The sequence below is a fragment of the Patagioenas fasciata genome, chromosome 4 (genome assembly GCF_037038585.1).
Source record: "Patagioenas fasciata isolate bPatFas1 chromosome 4, bPatFas1.hap1, whole genome shotgun sequence".
In the NCBI taxonomy this organism is placed as follows: Eukaryota; Metazoa; Chordata; class Aves; order Columbiformes; family Columbidae; genus Patagioenas; species Patagioenas fasciata.
In genome coordinates this window covers 60141129-60167510 of record NC_092523.1, presented here as the reverse complement: position 1 = coordinate 60167510, position 26382 = coordinate 60141129, and the positions used below count along the sequence as shown (strand labels likewise).

Here is a 26382-nt window from a genome sequence, read left to right as displayed (position 1 = left end):
CAGTTTTGGTCTGAGAGACTGGGGCTACTTGTGGAAATGGGGACAAAAGAGATTTGGTTTCTTAGATGCTAGAAAGGGCAGGCCATCAAATCTAAAGTAAAATACTCTTCCATTTACTTTCGTCATGTGCTACATTATCACTGAGCTTTGTTAGAACAATGGCAGGGCTTTTCAAACAGCTTCCCTGGGGAGAGCGCTCTGCAGCATAACAGCCCTTTTGCTGGAGATGTGCAAGTGTAACCAAGGGCGGAATTTAGTCTCTTGTCTATTTAACGTGTTTGCAAGGGACTGCATGTGTTCCTGGCACTTTATAATAATACTAGTAATATAAATGCATTTGGATTATAACAAAATGGAGAAACTATGATTTAGCCTCTTACTATGCTGTAATTCCCAAATGCATCAACATCTATTTAAGTGCAAAATAGTCTACAGTTTACAAATACAGTGTTGTGATCATCTGCTGTAAAGGTTCCATATGAGATTATGATTCAATACAAAACACAACTCAGCATCTGAAATCTCATTTTTAATGTCAGAATAACATTAAAAAAGTAGCTCTTTCTCCATATGCAGTCTTGCAAAAAAATGTATACCAGGGACTAGTGATTTCTACATACATAACTGCTCATCTCTTATGCACGTAACACATAAATAAATGTGCTTGCAGATGGACAATATTTCATCTTGCCTTCTAACCTCCTGTTGTCAAGATATTTCCACAGAAAACCATACACAAATAAAACTAACAGCTCCTCTTTCCCTGACTGTCACAATAACGTAAGGGACTACTTCTGTGAAACCAAGGTGTTGGATTACTCTCCTTTTGCTCTGTGAACAAGCACAACTGTGCAGCTTCTGCTGAGATTGCCTTTTCTGTCATATAATCTACTCGCACTAACTAAAAGATCTAAAAGAAAAAACACAACCACGATCTTGATTTTACATTAAAAAAATGATTTATCTTGGACACATCACTGGGGTCAGAAAGCCTCTCAATTTAGTGCACAAAAAGGGAAGTAAAATGTTTGAGTAACTCAATGCAAAGTGCTAAAATTTCCTGTGACTCCTGAATTGCTCTTCTATTCTTCGGGTGTTTTTTTCCTCTGATATCACAAGATCGGATTATAGATATGTAGACACTAAGAAGCACTGATGGTCAAGAAAATCCTTATGTTTTAACATGGGCAAAGTTCTTGTTTGCCATCAATTTTGCCTGATTATGTTCAATATCAGATATTTCTTAGTAAAATTCAAAGCTAAGAAACTGAAAAGATTCAGAACTATTATAACCCTCTACTGAAAAATTGGTGGAGTTGAATTAATTAATTTTCAGTTGGTTATAATCTGAAGCATTCTGAGAACTTGCTTTCCCCAAGTTTAATTAATAAAATACTTCTGTACAGTTAATGGATTATTTTTTTTAAAGGACAAGAAAACAGTTTAAAAGCTTACCCACAAAAGAACAAAATACAGGTAACAGAGGTAAAAAATTGACCTAGAAGAAAAGTAATTTTACCTTGTTCTCCTATTAACAAAATTAAATTCAACCCAAATCTGTTTATTAGAGACATATAGGCATAATAACATGTCATAAAACAAACATCTTAACAGTCCTTTAACATAACAGAATTGATATGCATAATTAAGTTTCATTAAGTTTGGATTTAAAATACGTGTTTCAGTTTTGCTTTATATTCCCCTTAGGCCAACACCCCCAACACTCATACACAACATTTAGCCTGCTCCAAGCAATTGACAAGGACTTCATAAAGGCTCTAACAAAACTCCATCTTAAAACAGTTTGAAATATTCTTAAATGTAGAAAAAAATTAACAAAGAAAAAAGGATGTGTTAAGTGGAATTTAAGCAAGTCGTTGGATGTACTGAAAGACAGAGATTCAGTACACGGAGGTAGCTCAGTAAGGGTATTTTAAGTGTTCTGACTATTGAGCATTGACAGAAATGCTTTAGCACTACCCTATGCTTGAACTCTTCTTTCCTATATAGTCAAAAAAAGCCAGCACTCTCTGGGCCTGCTGCTTTGCCATTCAAAACCAAGAGAGTCACTGATTTCAGTGGGATTTGGATTAAGTCCTTATCTACTCTGTAAGTTTGGGTTTATGAAAACAACAAAAAGAAACTGTCCTGAGTCTAGACTCTCCACTGCGAGAAAGAATTCAGCATGTTGCCACCTCACGTACCTTCGTTCCCTGGTTGTTTTATTGGTGATGACAGTTCCGAACCAGGTGATGCTGTCAGCTCCCAGTCTTGCACTGGTTGACTGACCATCAAGTAAAGCACCCAGGATGGGTAACCAGATTCCCTTCCTGTTTTTCACAGGAATAAAAGACTAGGAATAACACGCTAGGTAAAGTAAACATGATTTTTTTTCACTAAGGCAAAAGGATATGAATTTTGCATGCCTATTGTCATACAAAAGATCTTTAGCTTGTGTAAATGGCTACAGTCTTATCAGAGCTTCCATAATTTACATCTGCTAAAGATCTGCTCCTGGGTGCTTGCACTCAGTTGCACCATTAAGTGCAATGTTAACCGTGACACCCACGACACTTCTGCATTTATATTGATCCCAGTTTGACCTATTTCTTTCATTCCTTTTACTGTTTTAATGCACAACTGCCAGCACATTTCTTGCACATGGGCGTGGACTAGAGTGCTCCTCTGAAATCTTAATCTGGACAAGTGCTGGCTATGTGCTTAAATATACGCCTGTGTTCCTTCCTCTTCAACACTCTTAGAAATAGTATTTTGTATTTTCTTATATATATAATTTCATTAAAAAGAGTAACATTTTAGTTTAAAAAAGTGGCGTCTGATTGTCAAATTAGCTAAAATAGTGTTCCGGTTACTATAAGGATCCTTTTAATTGAAAAAAAAATTGTCAACGTTCTTGTCCTCACAAGCTATTATTCATTACCAATGCAGCAATATAGAAAACATAGCTTGGCTTACTACAATAAAGGCTCTATTTCAATATTAGCATCCTAAATTATGTCACTGCAGATCTCTGTGCATTGCATTGGGGAAAGGAAAAGAAAAAAGAATAACAAAAAATTGTGTTCTTCAGAGGTAAATTATAAAAGATCTCCCAGCTGCAAACACAAATACTTCACTCATAACCCAAGCACCAGACCATTTCTTTGAAGAAGCTTATGAGGCATTTAAGATATACAATGGCACAATATCATACAATGGAATTGAAAGAATTTTCTTGAGAAACCATTAACTTTGAAGGAATGTCTAGACAACTGTGTCAACAAATGCAAATAATTCATGCTTCTCAGCTTCTATCCAATGGATGGCCCCATGCTGAGTATACACAAACTCAGAAGAAAAAGGCATGTCACAGTCATATGACTGGGAAGTGTAACAGAGTCACACAGAAATTCAAGTCAATCTTGGAAAAAATCTTCAGCAAGCTCTTCCCCACGGTAAGCCAGCAGTGGCATAGGTTTCTGGTCATTGTGGCTAGTTTAAAACAGAGACTTACAGCTGGTATGCCCTGGCTTCAATGCAGGGGCAATGGAAGAAACAGCCGTTAGTCATCACCGTTCACTTGGTTAGAAAAATAAAAACTAAAGGATTCCAAAATACTGTACAACCTCTTGCAGTAACCAACAAACTGGCTGCTGGAAACAATGCTTTCACCAAAAATGCATCTGTAAGGCACTTAACAGGTATCTTTTTAATATATATATATATAAAAAAATAAAACATCCACTGAAGTAACATTCACAAATACCCCGTTATCTCAATTGTCTGTGTGTACAGTATAGTACATATATACATTCACCGCGACACGGGCCATGTCCATCGTTATACCTTCACGGGCGCTTTGGGCTGCCTGGTTAACTTCAGTGCCTGTGAACAATAAACAAAACAGTCACTTTTATATTCTTAAAAGATGACCAATAGCACAAGACATGATTTTTATTCATAACGGGCAACCAAATGCTGCATGTATTTCTGGGATGCTGAGTGAGGTGTCAGCATGCAGCTGACAGGCCACTCTGCGTTTTATGACAATTATTTTATCTCTGATAGCCCATCGCAACCTCCTCATATACAGATAAGCCTTAACAGAGGAACCATATGGAATATGGCTACAGTGGCAGTAAAGGAAGTGGAGGTGGGTCCCAGATGTCTTTCAGAAAGCAACCATTGGGACCCCAACTCAAGAAACCACTTGTGGTACAGATGAAGAGCTTCTGACCTACTTAGGGAAAGACTGTGAAGAAGATTTCTGTGAACACCTTTGTGTTCCCTGGCTTCTTTCCATATGGCTTGAAGCCTGCTCAGTGCTGCTGCAGTGGTGGATGTCACACACCTCTGATATTTATATGTTCCTTTCTGCGAAAAGGTAAGAAAAAGCCAAAGCACATCAGTCCAGAGGTGATCTTATGCCAAGGGACACCTGACATCTTTGCAGCTTTAGGCTACTCTTACTTTACCAGGAGGAGAGAAAATACACGCCTCTATTTGATGGCCAGAGGCTGGCCAACTAAAGTAGCTGAACTATTCTCTGTGTGACAGAAATTCAGCTCAAATGACAGGTGACAATGCTCCTAGTGTTGCAGAAGGCGCCCTCTCTGGCTTAGGAGGCAGATGGGACAGGCTTAAAAGGTGCTAAGTTTTCAGCTGTGCTTGTACACTGACATGGTCATGGTGAAGGATTGTTGAGGATTGGCTTAAAAATAAGGGAGATGGGTCTGCAGAGCAGTTGTACGAGCAGAGCCTGTTCTGAAGACTTTAGCATAAGTAGTAAGGTTAGGCCACGGTGGGAACCGCTGACTGTTCCAGTAAAATCAGCAAGGTCACTGAGACCTTGGCAGAGTTTCACAAACAACTTTCAAGAGCACAAGAATGTAGAATAAACATAGCTAGCAGCTGCAAGTAGGAGGACCACGCAAATGTACTGTTAGAGCTTAAGCCAATTAGTAAGTGACAGGTATGCATAATTATCGTGAACTGTATAAGTATATGCTATTCGGGCTAATAAATCGAATTATGCTTTATCACTCATATTGGGTCGACCTGCGTGTTCCTCCACCGCTCAAAAAGGATGCCTTCTGTGGGTGTGCTCTGCAAATGAAAAAAAAGCTCGGTGCTTTGTTGTGTGGGACAACTTGACCTGAGAGGGAAATAAGTGAAACTCGCAAATTCCTGAAATTTAGAACCTCTGTTTTCCTTAGCCTTTTGGGTGAAGTATACTGACAGACTGAAATTTGCCTGTCAGGTGAGAGACTTATCATTTCCAGAGGGTTGGCTAAACAAGCAATTTTCAGTCAGAGATGTCTGATGGGTCTTCTTATTGTAGATATTAACCTTTAATATTGTACATTTAAAGCCTGCAGGTACTGCTTGAAAAACACTCCAGCACAAATGTAAACTCTTAAAAAAATCCAAACCTTTAAAAATAAATAGGCTATATTCCCCTCAAACACCAGCTTTCAGAAACACCAGCATTTAACTATTGTTAAATCTAGCCCTTTGAGATTAGTCTTTTGGATATTATTCAGCAAGAGACTTTGGAGAGAGACATCATTCCACATTTTGTTTGGGGAAAGAATTTTTTAACTTTGTAGTTTGGCAGATTCTGCTGCCGTATTTACAAAGTAGAAATACCTTAGTGTAGATGAGCCTCTAAATATTTAAATTCAATTTCATACAACCAGATCACATGTACTATCATAATTAAGTAAGAATGTCACTGCAGTTGAGTACTGTGACTGGATAACCGTCTCCCCCTGCAAGAGAGATGCCAAAATGAAGCCAAGGTGTTTAGAGAAAATAAACATCAAGGGTGATGATGACATGTTTATTTTCAAAGCAGGAGACCATTATCCAGTCACAACATTCACTTCTATTATACTTATTGCAACTGTACCAGACCCAACCTCATTGATTTTTTTCAAAGAGTAATTAAAATAACATTTGTGAATAATACAGAAGACCAACTGAAGAAACTGCTGCAACAGAACAACAATCCCCCAAAGTGGTTCTACAGTCACATAACCGTCTGATTAGCACAGGAGGTTTATTTGACGCTTAATGAATAAGAAAGTAGTGCTGGTGAACTGTAAATCTCCCCAGGACTGTTTGACTTTTCTGATGCCCCATTTCAAGGCCGTGTTGACTTGCAGCAACTGACAGCAGTCCCTGAAGGGCCATCACCATCCCTGAGGATCAGGGAGGTCTGGGTGAGCTCCAGCCCCACTGCTGGGCTTGGCAGCAGAGAGCAGCAAGATGCTGAAGAGAAACCAGGCTTTCAGAGATTATTCTGTTACCAGTAGTGTCAACTTCAGGCTATTTTTCTGCAGGAATAGTACGGAATTTTCTTTACACAACCTGTAATGTCTCCTGATAATTTCTGATTTAAAAAAAAAAAAAGTCATGACTTTCAGATTGATGAAGAAATGACATATGATTCTCAAATTTCCATTTTCAGGTGCTAAGGTAAGTATATCTTAACAAGCTCTGATTTCTGGACTTTGTTCCTGAAAACGGAGAGTTTTTCTGCTTTTACAATGCAGGTTTGCACTGGGTTTCCCCCAATAGGTCTCAATCTTCACCTAAAATGGCTGTCAAAGTCTGCTTCAGTTGCCACAGCTTCGTGATCCTTGTCACCTCAGAACATTAAAGACAGCACTAAAATCAGTTGCATGGACTAGCTTTCTGCGAGGTGGCTACCACTGTTCTGAGAACCTGACTAAAACCATGGAAGTTATTTCACATAGATCACGGAACAACTGTCAGATGTCAATATTTTCAGTCTGTACTGAAATAAGCATAATTTGAATTGGTGATTCCAGTGCAGAAACCTGTAGGTTATAGTCTATAATCCTGCAAGCTATCCCATGCCATAATTTTGGCATTAAATGTGATGCACTGGACTCCTGTAGACTTCTTGCTATTGTAAAGAATGACTCAAGTAAAAAAGAAAAAAAACATCATCTTGCTTCAATTCAGAAAGCGCCCTCATTCTACCCAATTTCCCCAGCTCCCATGCCAGTGGGCAGATCTTTGTCACTTCTTCATAAGAAAGATCCAAAGCTCTGATTATTTAGCTAAAAGATGGTGCCATTCTTCTTCAGCACAATATAAACTTAGAATTTAAATGAATTTATAATTTGAACCAACAGTAGAAGTCTTAACTTCAGGATTTGAAAATTTTCAGAGCCAAGGTAGATAAAGTTCAGCATTTTTAATTTAATAGTAATGTGACTATCAGTGTCTTAAAGGAAGTAAAGAAACAGAAAAATCTCTACCATGGGATCTACAAGAAGGAACCTTAGCAGTTTAAGACATGTTCAGGTATTTTTTTCCTTACAGGACACCTTCCATTATAAATAAAAACCCAGCAATTCTTACCTTTTGCCTAGAAACCATCCAAGATTTTATTGTTGGTACCAACAGACTCCCAAGAAGAATCTGAGCAGGATGATAGATGAGTAAGGGGACGGAAATTAAGGACAGGTGCTCATAACCCGCAAATACTATCTTCAGCATTGGAATTCCTGCAGGCAGAAACACAGGAGACAGACTCTCACCTCAGATTTTGAGCTACAGATAAAAGCAAAGCATTTTATGTTGCATTGAAATTACAAAAAAAAAAAAAAAAAATCCAAAAGAAACAAAATGAAGACTTGGAAGTTTTATACTTAAAAAACCAAAACCAAACCAAACCAAAAAAACAGCAAACCAAACTAAACCAGCAAGAACATGAACAAAAAAAAGATGGCAAAGAAAATTCTGTGGTAGAAAGGAAGGAGTAGGGAAATGCCATAAAAGATCTTTTCTGATTATGCTAATAGCTGCCAAACTCCTGATGAAGACTTGATATAAAAGACGTTCTGCTATAAGCATGAACATTCTGCTGCTGAACATCGTCCTGTACCACCTAATTACTCCTTCTTCACACTGTGCTCTATTTCATGTTATCATAATTGTCGTCCACCCAACCTGCCCATCTCCCATGTCTAACCTTTCCTCAGTCCTTTTGTCACTGGAGGAGGGTTGCGTTTTCCTGCCAGTTGGCGAGTACCCAGGTGACAGCCTTCCCTGCTTTGACCCACCACTCATGCAGTCAAGGTAGAGAGCCAAGGACTCTGCAGGTGAGTGCTCATGTGTTAGAGAACAAAATTCTCTGCTCTATCCGTACATTTCAGAAGGGACACAGCATGAGAGAGAAAAGGCTTAATGAAATGAACGGGCAATATGAAGTGGTCGTGCCTGGGAAGAGTTAGGGAGCAACCAGAGTACAGAAGTTGCTAGATGCTGGAAGCAGTGAGTGTTATGAGATAGAGATGGGCCATTTTTCCTAAGAGCTTGAATTTGCACTCAACAGTGCTAATGTTATTAGATATCTTCTCACTTGATGACATGATGTGTAAGATTAAATTTAGTTTAGTTTTGCAGTAATGAAACTGATTCTGTTTACTTTCAACATGTCATTGTTCAAAATGATCTGCTTAAATTTGGAACTTTTCTACCATGTTCCACAAAGCATAGCTATGGGCAACACCTGCAACCATCTCTGTCTTGCTTGACCAGATATTTGGATAGTTGCAAACAAGAGTGGCTGTGATTCCTCGGAAGCCCCCTGAGAACACACCTTACTTTCTCCTTCATCTGAAATGTCATTCTAGCAACTTTCCATCAGCATCTACCTTGCAGCAAAGTAGACTACACACAGTTTTCACAGAGCTCATGCATGTGTCTCCATCCTCAGCAATGACAAAAAGCTGAGCTTTGTGGCACATGCCCTCCATTCCCCCTTAGTAGATGTTTCAGATCAACCAAAGCTGCCATGTTTACATAAACTTTTCTCTATGGTTTGGATAAACTCTTGTTCTCAACACCTTTTCAAGTTTCCCTTAGCAAAAGCTGCCTCCTCCCTATGCGAGGAAACAGCTTACTTGTTGAATAATTACCACTCCGCCAGTGCCCCACTATTGCTGACACATCTAGGCTTGCTGAAATCTTCATGATGTTTCCATAGCACAATTTCTTGTAATTGTTTTTATTAGCTTCATCACATGACACCACTAACAATCACATCCCCATAATAGTAGCCTTTATTTACGTGAATATGTCCAGGAAAAGATTAAATAAAATAAAGGCTTGCATGCTTAATATCAATGTTATTAAATAACGACCTTCAAAACAACATCACAGGCCTATCACACAATAGGGTTGCTTACTATTAACACTAATTTCTGGGGCTTGATAATAGAAGATATTTGGATGGAAACTAAATGGGCATTTGCATTATATTCAGGAGTGTAATTACTTTGAATGCCCATCATGCTGGTTTTGTAAACGGATAATGGTTTTATTGCTTATTTCCAAGTCTCAACCCTTGCGGGTCCTTTTCTGTTCTCTAACTGCAGAAAAATAGAGTCCCAAACTATAAACATGCTATATTTATGTTTGTAAGACAGTGCCTGGTGTTTTGGTAGTGCAATTTCATCCATAGATCCAAAAACATTTTAGTAAGCTGAACGGGGACTCCTACAGAGAATCAGAGAACACTAAAATGACCAGCCTAAGATCACACAGGCAACTAACAGAGACAGGAACAGAATGGATCCAGAGTGACTGAGACATCCTTTAAATTACTGAAAATTTTCTGAACTAAAAGAAAATATGAGAAATTCCTGCCTAAAAGGTAAATTCTCCAGGGGAAAGCTGTTTCAGTAAACTAGAAAAAGAAAATTAAAGTTGTCAAATACAAATACAAAATACTATAATTAGTGTGACAATATAATTAGATCACTGGTTGGAAAGAGGTTCTTAATTCACAGCTTGTTTAAATACATGTCACATCAATAGGTTTTTGTAAGCCACTAATGCGCAATTAAAGTTCCTGTTATTTACCAGGAAAAACTAATTGGTGAAAGGAAGAAATAATAACAATTTTTGCAGGTAAGCATTAGTTCAATGGAAAGAAAAAGCCCTGTTGCCTTTTTATGCACTTTCTGATTTTTATAAGCCCAACTTTGCCAGCATGGAACACTCAGAAAATATTTCATGACAGACATCCACAGACGACAGTCACAAGTGCTTATGTCAGTAACATTAGCACAAAGCTAAATGAAACAGCATGGCTTTTATTTATTTTTTAAATGTTGTCTAAACCTTTTGCTAGCAATACATATTAACTGCAAGCAATGGTATGATTTCTAATGTTTTCCAAATACATAAAATTCATGGAAATTCCTAATTAGGAAAAACATATTTTAATATTTATTAATACTTGATCCTCTCTTAAAAACAACCAAACAAACCAAAAAACCCAAAGCCAACCAACCAACCAAACAAAAAAAATCAAAAACCCCAACACCCCAAACTGTATTTTTAAAATATAAATATATATAAAATACTTGAACAAAAGCCTGAGAAAAATGAATACCAAATCCCAGCCAAAAGAAGAAAAGGGACACTGTAATGCCTGGGCTGATGCTGTGTGCTGAAACAGTCCACGAACTAGCATTGAGAGAAGCTATAACAGAAACACTGACTGAAATAGTAGTGACGTGAACAGGTGCTGCTATAACAAAACTAATAAAGCAAGTGAAATGAATTTAAATCTTTCAGATAGATCGCAGGGAATGAAGGTGTGAAGCTCAATGGATAAGGTTATGTTTATATTGGGCTCTCCACTCCTCTTTTCCTCATCTTTTACAGCATATTGCTTCCTCTGCTAATAGGCTGTGATAGCTACGCTAAGTCTAAGATAAAAAAATTTTTGCACAGAATGAAATCACATATATTAAAACAATTACCTTAGCCTTAAGTTTCCTTAAAGCACATAGCAGCTCCTCCCTCCCTGCACTCCCCAATATTACTAGAGTACTTATTTGCCACCTGGAGCAATCAGGCTGCATTCACGTGTATAAAGAATCGTACCTGTAAGGATTTTTCACTTTGTTTTCACAAAGCCATTAATCACGCTTATCTGCATTTCAGAGTAATTGGACTGACTTCTATGGGTCTCCATCCTGACTGACATTAGAGGAGGCACACTGGCATTATCAGTTTATATACAATCTTTTCATTAAGTTTTAAAACTGCTGTCACAGTCTGAGGTCTCATGTCACAAACACCTGTTTATGTTGCTGTGGTTTAGGAAGTAGCAGGCTTCCAGCAGACTGGATCAATTCCTCTGCCAAAGACCCTCGCTCACTACATATTGCAAGAATGGAACGACAAAGTGCTCCTCTGGGTCTGGTGCCAACACGGGCAGCTTTGCACAAAGTAGGGGCGTAACATGCTGTTGAGTTGCTAAAACCTTTTAAACTGCCTTATCACATGAAAGTGTGTCCAATTCCTGGATCAGAAATGACCAAACACTGTGACAGGCGCAAGTCAGAATTGCAATGTTTCCTCCTCCAAAGAAAGATGTGCAGTGGAAGGGAGGAAGCACTGAGATTATCTCACAGATATCCCTTACAAACAAGATCACTGGTATTGCCAGCTTTTTACCCTGAATTTCCCTCTTGCCCTTTGTTTGGCTGTGTTTCTGCTACCAGTGCTTCTCAACTTCCTCCTTGCTCTTTGGCTCTGGTATTCATATGTTCCATTTTCTCTTTCTGTATTTGCTCTCGTCCTCCTTTTTCCTCCTCTTCTCCACTCCCAGGCTTCGCCCTGCTTGGTTTTGCTTCACAAGACATTTGATTCTGTTGACTTGCAGCAGTGTAAATTTTGGGTACTTCCACTAAAATCACTAAGCTCCACTGAGTGTGGTGGGCACCAAAATCACAGTCTCACTGCAACTAAGAGGTGTTTGGCCTGTGATAGAGAGTACATTTCATTTTTCTCCCCATTTGTGTCCTCACCCAGCCCATTTCATGCAAGAAAGTTGCAAACTTGAGGAAGAGCTAGCAAGAGAACAGCTATTTATCCCTGACCTTCAACAACAGCAAGGAAGAGGACAAGGACTGCTCTTACAGTATGGGAAAGCCCCATTTGTCTTCCATTGCTCCATGGTGTTCCAGTTTGGCTTCAAGTCCGTGGTGTATCAGCCCTGGTCAAAGGCCACTGTTTCTCTAGTAGTCTGCACAACTATTTATCTTTTCTCCAGCTTTGCACCCATTATAACATCCCACATCCTCTTCTTTCCCCTTTGCTACTTCCACACTTCATAGTTGCCTCCATAAGAGGCCCATGAGAATATTATGCTGCACTTCACCACATTCAGTTAACTGTAAAATAATAATAATAAAAAATCCTAAAAGATTTGAAGGTATTTTTAAGAGAATTTAAATATAGGACTCTTTTCATCTAGCTATCACTGCAGTAATATAAATGAAGCAAATTAATTTTAATGCTCCAAGGTACTGATTCTGTGTCACTGTCACTGACAGGATCCAACCAGACTTTATGAGATGGCATTTGACTTTATGGAAGTGAACACTATGCACGCATTTACAATTTTACAGGGACTTTAAGCTGTCATGCTGAAAAATGTTTATAAAACATTAATCAAAAAATGCCTCTTTAATACAATGCATTGTCTGAAAGATGTTAGAAGGCACATATTGTAAATGGATTCTTTTTCTGACTAAAGTAATTTCTACCAAAAGCCTTTCCCCACTGCTATACAAGTACACAGTGTGGAGAGATAAAGAGCACTTTCTCAGCACATTACTACCTGATCCAAACACTTGGGAAATCACTAATGTACAGCATGCCATATTTCCATGTCACACATGACACATTTGTCTAAAATTACCCAACAGAGTTTGACATTGCAGCATATTCCATAGCAGAGCTTTCAACTGACATCTGCCAAGTAAGAACTTCAAGTAGGAGCTTTCTTCTTCTAACAAGCAAGTAAGAGTTTTCTTTTATCCTATACCCATGATGGAAGTGATAAAACAATAAGTACTGGAAATCTTTTTTTTTTTTTTTCTATTTTAATATGTTTATTTTATGCTCGCTGAATGTGTAAGCTCCCCTCAAAGCACTGTTTCATCATTCGCTGTTTTCTATCCCATTGCAAGGGGTTCAGAAAACTTAATAGAACGCTTTTATTACTAGCAAAACATAGACCATTATCTCTCACACCCAAAGCAGAATTATTGCTAGATGTTCTACTTACATACTTTACTGTATACGTTTTTCGCCTTCAATATTTTCAGAACAAACAATTTATCTTAAAACTTTATTGGTTACATTACTGAAACACGTCCCAAATCACAAAATGCTGCACCATTTCTTCTTAGGAAAAGAGGTTTGTTGCAAAACAAACAGGTCATCACAGTGGCTATAGAACCACCAGGTATCCAGGAATCAGAATGCCAAACAACCCTCGCAAAGAGGCAGTGGCAAAACTTTGAAGAAAAGCCTCAGCCTCGGGATTTTCTGTTCTCCCTTCTACTCATCTGTACATTTCATAACTCTTGATTGCCATAATGTTCAAGTGCAAGACAGAAAATGAATCAAGCATATGATGGTAGCTTCTCTGACACTCTCCACGCTACTCTTTTTCTGAAGGACCCTCTCAGGGGTAGATGTGAAGGGAACATTGCTGGGCCAAATAGCTATTTATTTTTTCCAGCTGAGAAAAAGCCTGTAAACAGGGGCATATATTGCATTAAACTCTTCCTAAGCTGCCAGACTAGGGGTGTTCTGAGCTTACTACTACAAAGGCAGTGCCAAATCAGCACCTGAAATTTTATTGCCTAGTTTTAGAATAGTATTGCATGTGGCCCAGTGACTGCATGCTAGCGAAGAAGGGTGGTGAGATCCAGGCAAATCCAGTTTAGAGAATTCCAAAAAGGTTCTTCATGCAGATACTTACCAGAATGGTAAAATGCTGCTAATCTCTCATTTGCAAAGTTTTTTAAGAATTTCTCTGTTTTTTCCCAGGCGAATCACATTCCTATGGTTAGTCTTGTGGAGACAGAAGTTTATATACTATGCCTATCCTCAGTGTACACTAGGCCAGGGATGTTTCTTGGCCCTGTTCAGACTCTGTTATGACATACTGAGATCATGATAGGAGAAGAAGCTTTTGATAAAGTAAGTAGTTAAGGATTCTTTTTCCTATATCCATGCCATTCCCAGAGTATGCACAGAACTCAAGTTAAATGCTCAGGACCAGTTTTTTTCAGGTACGGGAATAGCTGAATGATATCTGACAACCAATAACAATACAAATATTCACTTGCTACTCAGTATTCCCATTTCAGCTGAAGAAAGTACTTTCCAACATAATATGAAATAACATTAAACTGGAGGGAGAATAGATTACTCACTGAGCCTAAAACAGGCAGCCAAGCTCCTCCCCAGGGGAAAAAGTCCTCAGAGGAGAATTTGGGAGTCCTTTTCCAGCCCCACTCCAGCTGTAACTCTGAGATTTCTTTTTCTCTTAGCCCTACAAAGAGATCCTAGACCTTACAGTCATTTTGTACTCTGCAAAGGGACCATGGCTGAGACAAATAATAGACAAACTTTGCTACTCTCTTGTCCAGAAGGAAATAACAGTATCAAGGTAAGATTCCATCTGCAGCAGCTAGACAATGGCTTACAAAAGTTTGTGCCACTTTTGTTTCAATCACACCTTGGTGACAAAGCCTATTGTTACTGTGGAAGTCTGACTTTTGCCAGTAGGTGTAAAGAGATGATCCATCAGCACAACCACAACTGCCCCCAGGTGATAAGACACTCCATCTTTGATTGGGAAGGATGTGCAATGTTTGCAGCAGTTGAGACTACCTTCCACTTGCCTTTTGCCCACAAGTAAGTATGCTGTATGAAGACTTGTGCTTAAAATATTTTCAGGGAAAAAAGATAATTTTTTTCAGTATGTTTTCAGGTCAGCAATACATCTAATGGAAAGCAAAAAAAAACAGGCTCACAAAGTGGTAAAAACAAACATCTGAGGAGGATGTTTTACGAGGGACCGGTGAGACTTTAAGGGAGTCTGGAAGAGCTGCAGCAGAAAAACTGCAAAATGGGGAGCTATCCTAGTTCACGTTGGAGGTCTGCATGGACCCGAATCTTCAAAGGTTTCCACCTTCATCCCTCTCCTTGGGAAAGAGCAATGATGTATTAGAATATTCAACAAGCCTTTGCAATACATTAAACGACTTATCTCTTTTGGAGGACCAGAATTATCGGGAAGGCTCCGTACTGAATCAGAGCAATGTGGTTGAATCATGTTGGCCATATGCTAGGATGCAAGAATTTCACTGAGACCCATGCTACAATGTAAGAGACTGGACTGGTCTAATATTTAAGTAAAGAAGGGGAAGGAGGAAGAGAAATGAATGAGGAATAAGATACCTGTTTTTTCATAACTCTAACAAGAAAAAGAAAAGAAAATAAAATTAATACATTTTGAATGCTCTTACTAATTCTTGTTCTTCAGGTAACTGGCTCACTATACTAATCACAAAAAATCAGTAACTTAAGGGCATTATAAGTACAGCTACTAAGAAACAGCACGTCTTTATACTACCAAAGTTTTAAGCAAGTAAAAATGTAAAAGTTTGGAGGGAGGGAGAGAAAGAAAGTACAGTTTGTCTATTTACAGTTTTTCAACGAGTGCATTCAGATTGGAAGTGATGTTTAGTGAACAACACAGGCAATCTCACCAGCTGCTAACATGAAACATTTAACACCAACAACTGAAGACTGGTACCTTAGACTCCAAAACACCTCCACCTGTCTGGCAACACGGTAGTAGTAATTAGTTAACAGGGAATTCAAGAATGAATTGAACCATCACAAGTCATATTTTAAACGTGACTTATCTTTAATTTGGCACCTCAATATGGGAATACCAATATTGTAAGGTGATCCTCACACTTCAGTGCTTTTTTGTTATTGCTTGGTTATCAGTTCACTCTTCATTCACATCTTCAAAACTCAGTGTGAAATTTTCCTTCTAATTCACTAGTAACACCTAAGTTGTGATGTTTCAACAAACAGAATTTGAAAACTTCTCCTCTCCATAATTCTTGTAGCCAATGCTTTTTGAAGGTTTAACATGTTAGACCTACTAATGACAGGAATTTTGGACAAAGAGATTGACAAATGTCCTTAAAACACAAATCTGAGATTTGATTAATTTGATTATTTCCTCAAACATTACTGCCCTTTTCACACTGAGCTGAGGCTAGGATTTCTCAGCATTAAAGTTTTGATTATGTGGACTTTATTTACACGTAGTATTAAAAAAGCCATTATAAACATGTTTTACACTTGTTCTTATTACATTTGTAAACACAAGAAGGAAAGGATTATGCTTCAAACTATTTAATGCTATCTTTCAATTAGAGTTTTTTACAGCTTTTTTAATTCCCTGAAGACTTGATGCAAAGGAAAACATTGATACACAAATTCATTATAAATGGTAAAACAAGAAAACAGCTCTTTTCATAACAAGACCAGAAAAAATACTAGCATAATTCTTCCTCTAATTCTCTCTTTATCTGACTTCTGTGGCCAAGAAAAGAAGACAAGAGGCCAGAAAAGCCTTAGTGCTCCAATCATGTGGGAAGGCACTTTGAGAAAACAGCTCACTACCTACAAACACTGAGGGACACTACTTCCTGTTCTAAACCTCTATGAACTAGGGTTATGTGCTTGCAGCAGTCATGGCAGCTTTTAGAGGAGGGCTGCTTTTCCACATTCCCAAGACTATCCTGCAATAGGACTGTGAGATTTCTAAATTTTGCTGCTGCTGTTGATTTTTCACATCTTTGCACCCACTGTTTCAGAAGTGTCTGGAAGTCAGTAGCTCAGACTGGCTGCCAGAAGGTGCACTGAGAGCAGCAAATGTAGATGCAACTCTCTCAGGGAGACTCAACATCATCTTCAATACGTGCCAGCTTTAGTATGGGTGACACTCGTAGCCTCTGCCAGCTTGAGGTAAAAAAATATCTTGAGTCATGTCCAAACGTGGATCTTCCCGAGGGTAACCTGTCAGCTGTCTGCTGAATATATTGTAGTTTCTTAAAGCAGATAAATTAAGTTTAACTAGTTTTGGTGTGGAGGGAGGACTCTTGTGTCATTATCATTTTACAGACAGATATGCATGTTTATTTTTTTGTTTTTATTATAAAGAGGTATGAGCTTGCTGTCATTAAAAACCTGCAGTCTAGTTTTTAGTGTCTGATCCAATTACGTATACATCTGGGAAGACACACAACCAAATAAATAATTGGAGAGGTGCAACTCTGAAATGACAATTGTTATTCATCGATCTCTTTCTGCAAGTCGAGATTGAGAGATGTAAACTTCAAGTGAATGAGATCTCCTGGGTGAGATTCTTCAGTTCAAACACAGTAAACAACTGTTGTCCTCTGATGCACATTTTAGTACTGCTGGAGGCAAACTTCCTAAATATTAATAAAAAACCTACTACTGGCAGAGTCTACAGATGAAAAGGAAGCCCTGGGAGCTAGTACAGAATTTCTTGCCACATTCTAAGACTAATCAAAGAGACATACGTTTCAGGTCAGAAAAAAAAGGAGATTCCCTAATTTACTCTAGTATTTCCCCTTCTGGAACCACAGAGAGGTCAAAACTGAGTAAACTGCAATAGATCAGACATGCTATATTGTGACTCTTGTGATTAAAAAAACAAGGGAGAATCAGGTACTCTGTGTCCAAAAGCCACTATAACTCATGGGATGACGCCATTTCCCACGTTCAGATTGTCCTGCCAGCAGAGTTCTCCCTGAAAGTACATCCCCAAGGGATGTTTTGCTCTAAAGGAGACAAACAGGGGGTGCTTGCCCAGCCATGTATATGAGGAGCAAGGGGAAATAAAAGAGATGCTCTGGCACTGACAATCCCAGTGATCACAGCCTAGTCCAAAGTGCCAGTGTGACTTCTTGTGGATAGACCCTTCACGTAAGTGGTGGCCTTAGTATTAAAGAAACACTTACAGATGCAAAATGGCATCTCACCTTGGGTGGCTTTGTCTGTGCAAGCAGGAAACAAGCATACTATTCCCAATTACATAAGCCTTCAATCTAAATTTGTTTTTGCTAGTATCCTGGTATGGCAGCCGTACTGGAAATAGCAGCATTTTCCAGGCACTTTTTGGGGTCTCCTGAGAAAGAAGACATGCTAATTACACAGTAATAAATTGACTGATAATATGGTTTTGGTAAGAAGTAGAAGTTGTTCCAGAAGACTGCTGATCTAGGAAAGGTGATCCACCTGCCCTTAAGTTGGGCTACAAAAAAAAATGCTAACATGAGAGAAGTGCAATAGATCCAGGTCCTTCTGCTCTTCCCACTACCATCTCAAGTAACACAAATCGCTCAGTTCTTATTTTTCAGGGATCAAGAGAGGAGAAAGGGAATCACAGAGCAGAGGAAAAAGCCCAGCCAATCACTTGCTGCTGCTTCCAAGTAAATGCTGGGGAAACACTGAAGAGATGAGAAAATCTTTTCATTTTGGCCAAAGGATCACAGTGTCAAAACTCATGAAAGGTTCTAGCAGCAACTAAATGCCCTGGGATCTCATAAGCAGGAATGGGAAACAGATTCTAACTCTCCAGCAGTAGTGAGGGGGGATTCTTGGCCCAGACATGGTCTCTACAAGACACTCATTCCTTTAAGTATATTTTTCCTATCAGCTTTTCTTCTGCCCCAAGGATCAGCACCCACCAGTTCTAGGCAGAGGAGCAGACAGATGATTTTAACTTATATCACTCTACTAGACACCTGGGTAAAAACCGGGACTAAAAGTCTGTTACAGATAAGAAGACGTGCAAATTCAAGCACTAACAACACTAAGAAGTATGACATGATGCCAGCAGTAATGTCTCCTGTTCAACACTCACAGGAAAATTTTGAAAGTAAGAGACAGTATCAAAAGTCTTACTCTTGAAAACTTTTAGAGATCAATTAACCAGGATTATTTTCTAGATCTTTATGTAAAAGTCAGAGAAATTATTCACACATTTATAGCTACTCACAGTTAGTACCTTGATGAATAAGTACCTTACAGGACAATTCTCTGCCAGGAGCAAAGAAGAACCGCAATACTTCAAGAATATCATCGAGTATAGCCTGAAGACTCACTCAGTGCAATGCAACCCAATTTAGCATCTATTATAGAACTATTCAGAGGTGACTCCTTTTAAAAATCAAAATTATTCCTTTTATCTTAACACAAGTTAGAATATTTGGGCATTTTTTAATCTAAAGGAGAAATGTGATGACCACCATACAATAAGAAGAGCCTATGCTTGATTAGTACAGCCTTTCACACAGTTTGGGTTTAGGAAAAAAAACAAAACAAAACAGATTAAGCCAGCTACTATTAAACAGCAGTGGCTTAGGCTGTGCAAATACAGTATTTATCTCTGAAAAACTTGTAAGGAAGTATCTCTAGAAAACATGAGCAAACTATAGATAGCTGTGAGTAGATCTGAGCTATATGTGAGCACAATGCACTCTGTCACTCTGTGCAGCTGGGGAACTCGGGGGAAGGCACAGGCTGAATAATCCATAGCCTAGATGATCTGCAACTGAGTTGTCTGTTGCCTGTCCACAGGCAACTGAGTTGTCTGTGGATCTACTTGTGCACTAGACCAGGCTTTTAAGAATTATTCAGGTACAGACTATCAGTTCTGTACTTGGGCAGCAAGAAGCTGAGTATTTAAAAAATGGACTTGGATGAAGTATAAACAATGCAAAGAAAGTTAGCACTTAGCTTTTATTTGCAAAATAAACTCTATTCTTTCCTGAAAGTTTTGTAGCCTAGAAATGTTGATTGTATTATTTAAGAACTCCATTGTAAAAAACCACTACATTGATAAATCCAAATGAGGAAAAACGCACTCTGCATCACAAACAACACCCTGATTTTATTATAAGGTGGGGTAATTTTTGTTGTTTTATTTTTTTTTTACCAATCTGCTGTTCATCATACCTACAGTACTGACATTTGCAGTGAGTAGCAGTACTCAATTTTTTTCTGATAAAAATAATTTTACATAGCAAACATAAAGAATTAAAGTGAAAATATTTTTCGACAATCCTGCGTTTTACTTGCGGAGTTGTAACTTTTGGCTAGCAATTGACTCTCTGCAAAAATATACAATAACATTCTGTACTTGGCTGCAACTTTTGTTTAAGTGCACGCAACAACTCTGCAATATTTTTTTTAGATGAGCCACACTGATAGCTTTGCACTTCCTTGAGACCTCTTCTCTTCTCACTGAATGAACTCCAGGGAATGGCATCATGTCGGGCTTTCCAGATGGATTATGCGAGGCCATAGCTCAATGTCATTTTCAATAGCAAGGCTCATAATTAAAGGTCAAATAGTCACTTCATCTGCAATCAATCAATAGAAGAAGTACTAATACTAAGTACTAATCAATCAATGGCAAATGCACTAATAAAAGCCATGCATCAAATGTCTGCATATGTGTGTGCTCACATGTACTGTGCATATATGTGCGTAGGCAGAAGGAGAGAAAGAGAACAAAGTGTAGGTGAATGTGCCAGAGAACATTGTGAATACTATATTCATCTTCGCTAGTTGTAAGTTTATATCCTGTTTCACTCATTAAGGGAAATAAAAATAAACGTTTTTTCTGCATATGTGATGTGCCAAAGCATTCACCTCTATTCAGAAATATCAGCTTGTGTTCCTAACTAAGAAACACAAAGGCACCTACCCTGTATAATTTGTCCTTACACAAACATGCCCTGCACTCTGATCTTTTAGACAAAAAGTGTGTCAACTGTTCTGTCTACAAAATAAAACCCAGCATATGGGAGCAGCACTCATCTCTGTGCAGAGCAAGCACTTATTCATGGATTCAACAGTGGAAGTGGCAGTTGGCCTCATGAGCATGCACTGCATGGGAATTAGTTGGTTTCATAATATGGTGTGGGAGAAAGTGACTTATAAAAGTCTTCTCATGCCTCTCCTATTACCACTTCTAAAGCTTGAAAGCTGTCAGCTCTTCTCCCACTTTAGTCAGTGCCATTCTATGCTCCTTGGGGAATGGGCCAGACGTACCTATTCGGAGTTTCACCTGCCAAGCTGAGAGAAATCAGTTTCAAAGTGAAAGAACAAGTGTTGGGAGGGTCATTTATACACCATCACTGGAATCCTGAAGACAAACAAAGAGCTCCACAACAGATATGAAACCAGACCTCAAGCCTAGTTTGTGCTTTCAGGCATTGTAATGACAGAGAGAGAGACAGGGAAAAACTCTTTCTCCTACAAGGGAACAGAAGGTTTCTTGTTGAAGGGTTCATAGTAAACACCTCTGGACAAGGAGAAATGTGACAGAACAAAAGAGTAAGGTCCAAAATGCCCATGTCTACTCTTGTTTCTGCTAAGATCAGGGTGGGCAGGACTGCGCTACAGATAGATTTAACTGTCATTCAGAAATGCCTGATCCTTAAATACGAATTAGATCTACTCTGCTTCCATCTGCAGTGAAGGAATCAACGGCAGCTGCTCTAGTTAACAGCTGCTGTTTACACTATCAGTCCAGGAACACATCTCACTGTGCTACAGCTTCATCAAACCCAATCCTCCCTATTTACACAGAAATGCATGTTCAAGCAGCTCTGTCTTATCTGAACCTGGTACTAATACTGAACCAAGTAAAACACCAACGGTCTCAAAGCCAGCCAGCTGGGAACTGATCCACAGCTGGCATTGCCTATGTAGTGCACACACTGTGGAGGGGTGCACCCCAAAGTGCCAGGGCCCTCAGATTTCCCAAAGATGAGCTCCCAGGGACTGCCAGAAAGAGCATTTCCCCATTAGGAGTGGTGCTCAATTCAGGACATGCTGCTGCTGGCCCCACACAAGACAAGCCTGGAACCCTCAAAGAAGCCATGACAAAGCTGAGTCCCAGAGACGGGAGACAGCAAGGGAAGCAGGTCCCAAACACCCAGCAATCTCACCACATGCCCTGAGCAGCAAGGAAAGGCAGTGCAAAAGCACAAAGCATTAGAACAAATTGCATCTTATGACTACCCTTCTAGGAGGTAAACTTGCTTTCCATGAGACCAGTTCTTCAAGGATGAAGATGAAAGCAGTCTGTCCTAAAGCTGAGAAATGAAACAGTCTGCAGCCAAGAAACAGTCCTCCAATACTGTGTTCCACCATCTATCTGTTTCATTTAAATTTGCACTTAGCCATGAGTCATCTGTATTAGCAGGGTGAAAGTATCTATGGATGCAAAGAAGCTGCAGGTGTCCTCGAAGTCAAAGTATTTTTGTTGGTGTGCTTGGGCAAAGACAGCTGCAAAATACAAAGCCTGACTCATCAGGCTGTGCTAATGAGAGCAGTAACCTAGAATTGGGAAAATGTCAGGCAAGCTAGGAACCTCGAACTAGGTTATTCTAAAGGAGAAAATAAAATACAAAAAGGAGAGAGTGCTAGCTCTGTGCATAGGGTACAGGTCAAGACAGGGTGCATGAGGATGCTTGGTAGAGTGAGTAACAGAAATTAAGAGTCCTCATTTTTTTCCGGGTAAAGCAAAGCTCCTTTAGGATTGAAATATTAAAAAAAGGCTTTGTGCTTATTTTCCCATGGCAAGCTGCAGAAGTATTGACAGAGTGCATATAAAACTATTTTCACTGGGGAGGGGAAGGGAGACCTACACATTTGTGCTGTTAAACACAATCAGTTTCTCTTATGTAGTATCACAGTTGTGTCCTACATTTATATGTACCTCCATATAATAGCAAGTATGGTAGCACGTTATGACTTATGTGTGGGGTTGTCTTCTTCTATAAATACAAGTGTAACTGTCCTCTTGAATGCAAGCTCATTTATTAGTTGAAGCTTCAGTTTCACAGAACATTTGTCTGGAAAAGACCTAATGTCATTTAATCTATATTCTGCTCCAAGTCAGGATCAACTCCAGTTATCTAATTCCTGAGGCATGTCTACAATGACAGTAGATTCAAGACATCAATAGGCAACATATTCCAAAGCTAAAGAGATTTACATTAGACAGGTTTCCCTGACTGTTCACTTAAATTGTCATCATTGTAACAAAGACCTTCCCTCTTCAAAGTCCACTGTGAGTTATTTTTTTCCTTCTTTGCATCAACATTTACGCATTTGAAGATCACCACTGTATTTCAGTAGTATTGTTTCAGTCTTCCTCTGGGGTCACGATTTTGAGATCTACGATCATTTGTGGCACTCTCCTCTGATCTCTTTCCAGTTGGTCCACATCATTTTTGAATTGTGGAGCCAAAAACACCATGCAAATGTCAAAAGCCATAATGCTGCCAACAGCAACTTTTGCTATTCTCTGCAACCCACAGAAACCTGTGTGAAAGGAAATCAGGTTGGTCTGGTATGATCTGCATTTAACAAATCTATGGGGCTGTTACTCATTTCCTTGTTTCTTCCTACACTGTTAAAAGTATTTATTTAGTTGTTTCAGTAGTTTTCTACAAAATGAAGTTAAACTCACTGATCTATAATCCCTCGTCCCCCCCTCATTTCCATTGTGAAAAGAGGCATTATGTTTGCCTTTTTCTTGTTTTCCGGGAACTCCTTCACTTCCCACAGACTTTCAGGGCACTTGCTAACAGTTCTGTAGCACAGGCCTGGCTGAAGCAAAGAACCCTGAGATGAGTTTTGCTGTATCAAACTGACTTGAAAACATCTCACCTAAGTCCTGACTTTTTCTTCTTTCCTTGTTCCAGGCTGTGTTCTTACCTTTGTTATTGTTAGCACCTGTGTTTCCCTTTGACAGATAACATCTTGAAAAGGCATCTATTCAGTCAAATATGCTTTATCAAGTGCATGTTTTCATATTTTGAAAACCAGTGAGAAAATATTCAAGTACTCATCATTTCTCTGACTGAACTTACTGGATGAAGCAGCAGAACACAGCCTTAAGCATAACTGATTTAGCAGTATTTCGTGAATTTCCATCAGAACACCTTATTATCATAAGAGGTCCTAAGTGACAAATATTTCAATGATGTTTTGATACATGAATTATAATAAATAAATCTAGAATATCTGCAGACTTAAACACATATTTTGTGCTCATCCGAAGCAAAAAACAATATTGCCTATTTGTGACTTCTCAATATACTACATGCTTTAATTTTAATTTACATAATTTTCGTTTAATTTTCATTTACATCCCAGCTTTGAAGTGTAAGATTTTACTGTGAGACGCGCAGATATGGTATTTTCAGTAACAAAACTGAAATTTTATCAATATTGGATTAGGTAACATAATAGAATAAGAATAGAAAGAAAAATACATATTTCCATAAATAAGGTGGTCTTACTGTATAACCACTAAGATCTCAGTGGAGAAGACTACTCTGTAACAAGCATTTATTTTATCTGTGTAAGAATATTATACCACTATTAGTACCACACTGTTAGCCTCACTTGTCGCACTAAACCCAAAATCATTTAAGCAGAAAAGCCAGAAACCAACTTTTTTTTTCAACACAGCATAATATGAATGTTACTGTTGTATTGCTCAAAAGCTTATCTCCTGACTTACCCAGGGTGAGCGATTTGTGTGTGGAACAGAAAACGATAGCCACCGTGTCTGCTGGTGTGAAACCAGAGTTATTCCTAGAAAAGAAAGAGTTTTAATAACCACTGATAGAAAATAATCTTCTTAAAACATCATCGATCAAATATATTACTTTGAGGATCCATATGCATGTTCACATCACTTTGATCAGTCTAGTGACAGAAATAATTCTACACACAAATGAACAGTAGTGTGTGATTTTTTTTTTTTCCTTAAGCAGAATTGTTTCTCTGGTGTGGCAAACTCTTTAATGAATATGCTCTCATGTGAAGGAGAGGAATTTTGAACACATGGTATGTAGGACATAACTTTGTTCCAGCCAAGGTTTCTTTTGCAAACATGCTGTATCACAGCAGTGGCCAGCTCGGCTCTGTGAAAAAGAAACAAACAAACAAAAAAACCCTAACAACCTACAATTTATTTTCCTATTATGTAATGTTAGAAAACCACTCAATTTAGATAGTATATTGAGTCTGCAGTAGGAGCACTGCTTAGACTATGTAGCTCTCTCCCACTTCAGAGAAAAACTGCATCTGAGGGTTTACACACAGAGAGTAAGGCCAGGGAGGGTAGGAAAATTACATACAGAAGTATATGACTAGCCAATGGATCACCCTTTGGTTCAAATCAGGAATCATTTAATGAGATTCTAAATATTTGCCATACTGTCTGAGTTGGTCACTACTTATGGCATTTTAGATTTTGCAGCTGGGACTTATCTTCCCCCTTAGGTTAAGTCTAGCAGTTCAAAAGCTATTTAAAAATGCTTTCTGAGGTCAGAGTATGACCTCGTCAGAGAAATTTTCTTGTGGCATTTAAAAAAAAAAGTGCAAGTAGCTATAAGACATTGCACCTTTCTTTGTGATTCTCCTTTACAGATATTGTATAATTTAGATAAAGCATATGTCTGGACTCTGCTGTGTTGCGGCACTTCCCATTCAGTAAAGTGCCGCTAAAGAAAATACTCCAGTAAGTCTAAGTGAGAAGATAATGGTGGATACTCCAACCAGCTCAAGTGATTCACAAAGCCATTGGCTAACATTCTCACAGTACTATTTTTGGAGATGTGAACACACAACTGTTCTTCCTGGTAGATATTTAAAAAGAAAAAAAACAGCTCTACCGAACATCAGTTCAGGACAACTGTCTTTTAAGAATCACCATATAAATGTAACATATTTGACATATACAGAGAAGAGTGAATTGCCAGCCTAGCAAATGTATCTTGAGATGTAAAAAGTCAAACTGAGTTCTCTCTCTCATATGTCATCAGCATGTCTGCAGGGCAAATTATACCTTCAGTGACATCTGTGCAAATCCATTTTTTTCAGTGGATGAGGTATAACAGTGATTGATTGAGATTTAACAACTCTGTAATTAACACACAAGAAAGGACAGAATTCAGGTCCTGCTCTCTTAGCCTATGAAATTCTAACAGAGAAAATGCAGTAAGGACAATATGAAATACCAAAATGAGGTCACCCCTATTCAGAAACCTGCCCTTACACATTTGCATAAACTGTATCACTCAAAACAAATATATCACACAAAACAAATATTCAAAGGTTCTGATTCAGCACATTCAACTACCTTGTGGAGAAGAGGAAAGTCAAAGACATGAAGCTCATCTGAATAGAAAATACTGAAAGAGAAACAAGTTAAAATTAGACTTACATCACAGAAATAAAGATCATTTAAATCTCTACAGTTGCTGTGTACATGCCTTTTGCCCCCACACAACCCCTCAGAAGCTAGGCTGGACCAAGTCTATCCAGAGAAATCCAATGACAGGCAACCTTTATTAACGATAATGTCTGGAAGAACAA

At 38.6% G+C, this 26382-nt stretch overlaps 1 protein-coding gene across 6 annotated transcripts in view; it reads right to left on the bottom strand.

Moving 5' to 3' along the window:
• Positions 1–514: 514 nt before the first annotated feature.
• The window catches only part of SLC10A7 (solute carrier family 10 member 7), a 153935-nt gene continuing 128067 nt past the window's right edge, over positions 515–26382 (bottom strand). For all 6 annotated transcript variants that reach the window (XM_071808012.1, XM_071808011.1, XM_065837508.2 and 3 more), the window contains 4 exons: positions 26147–26198; positions 24521–24594; positions 7396–7541; positions 515–3885 (listed from right to left, as the gene is read on the bottom strand). In XM_071808012.1, coding sequence (XP_071664113.1) covers positions 3841–3885; positions 7396–7541; positions 24521–24594; positions 26147–26198 — 317 coding nt within the window. In that variant the 3' untranslated portion in view covers positions 515–3840. The remainder of the gene's footprint in view (positions 3886–7395; positions 7542–24520; positions 24595–26146; positions 26199–26382) is intronic.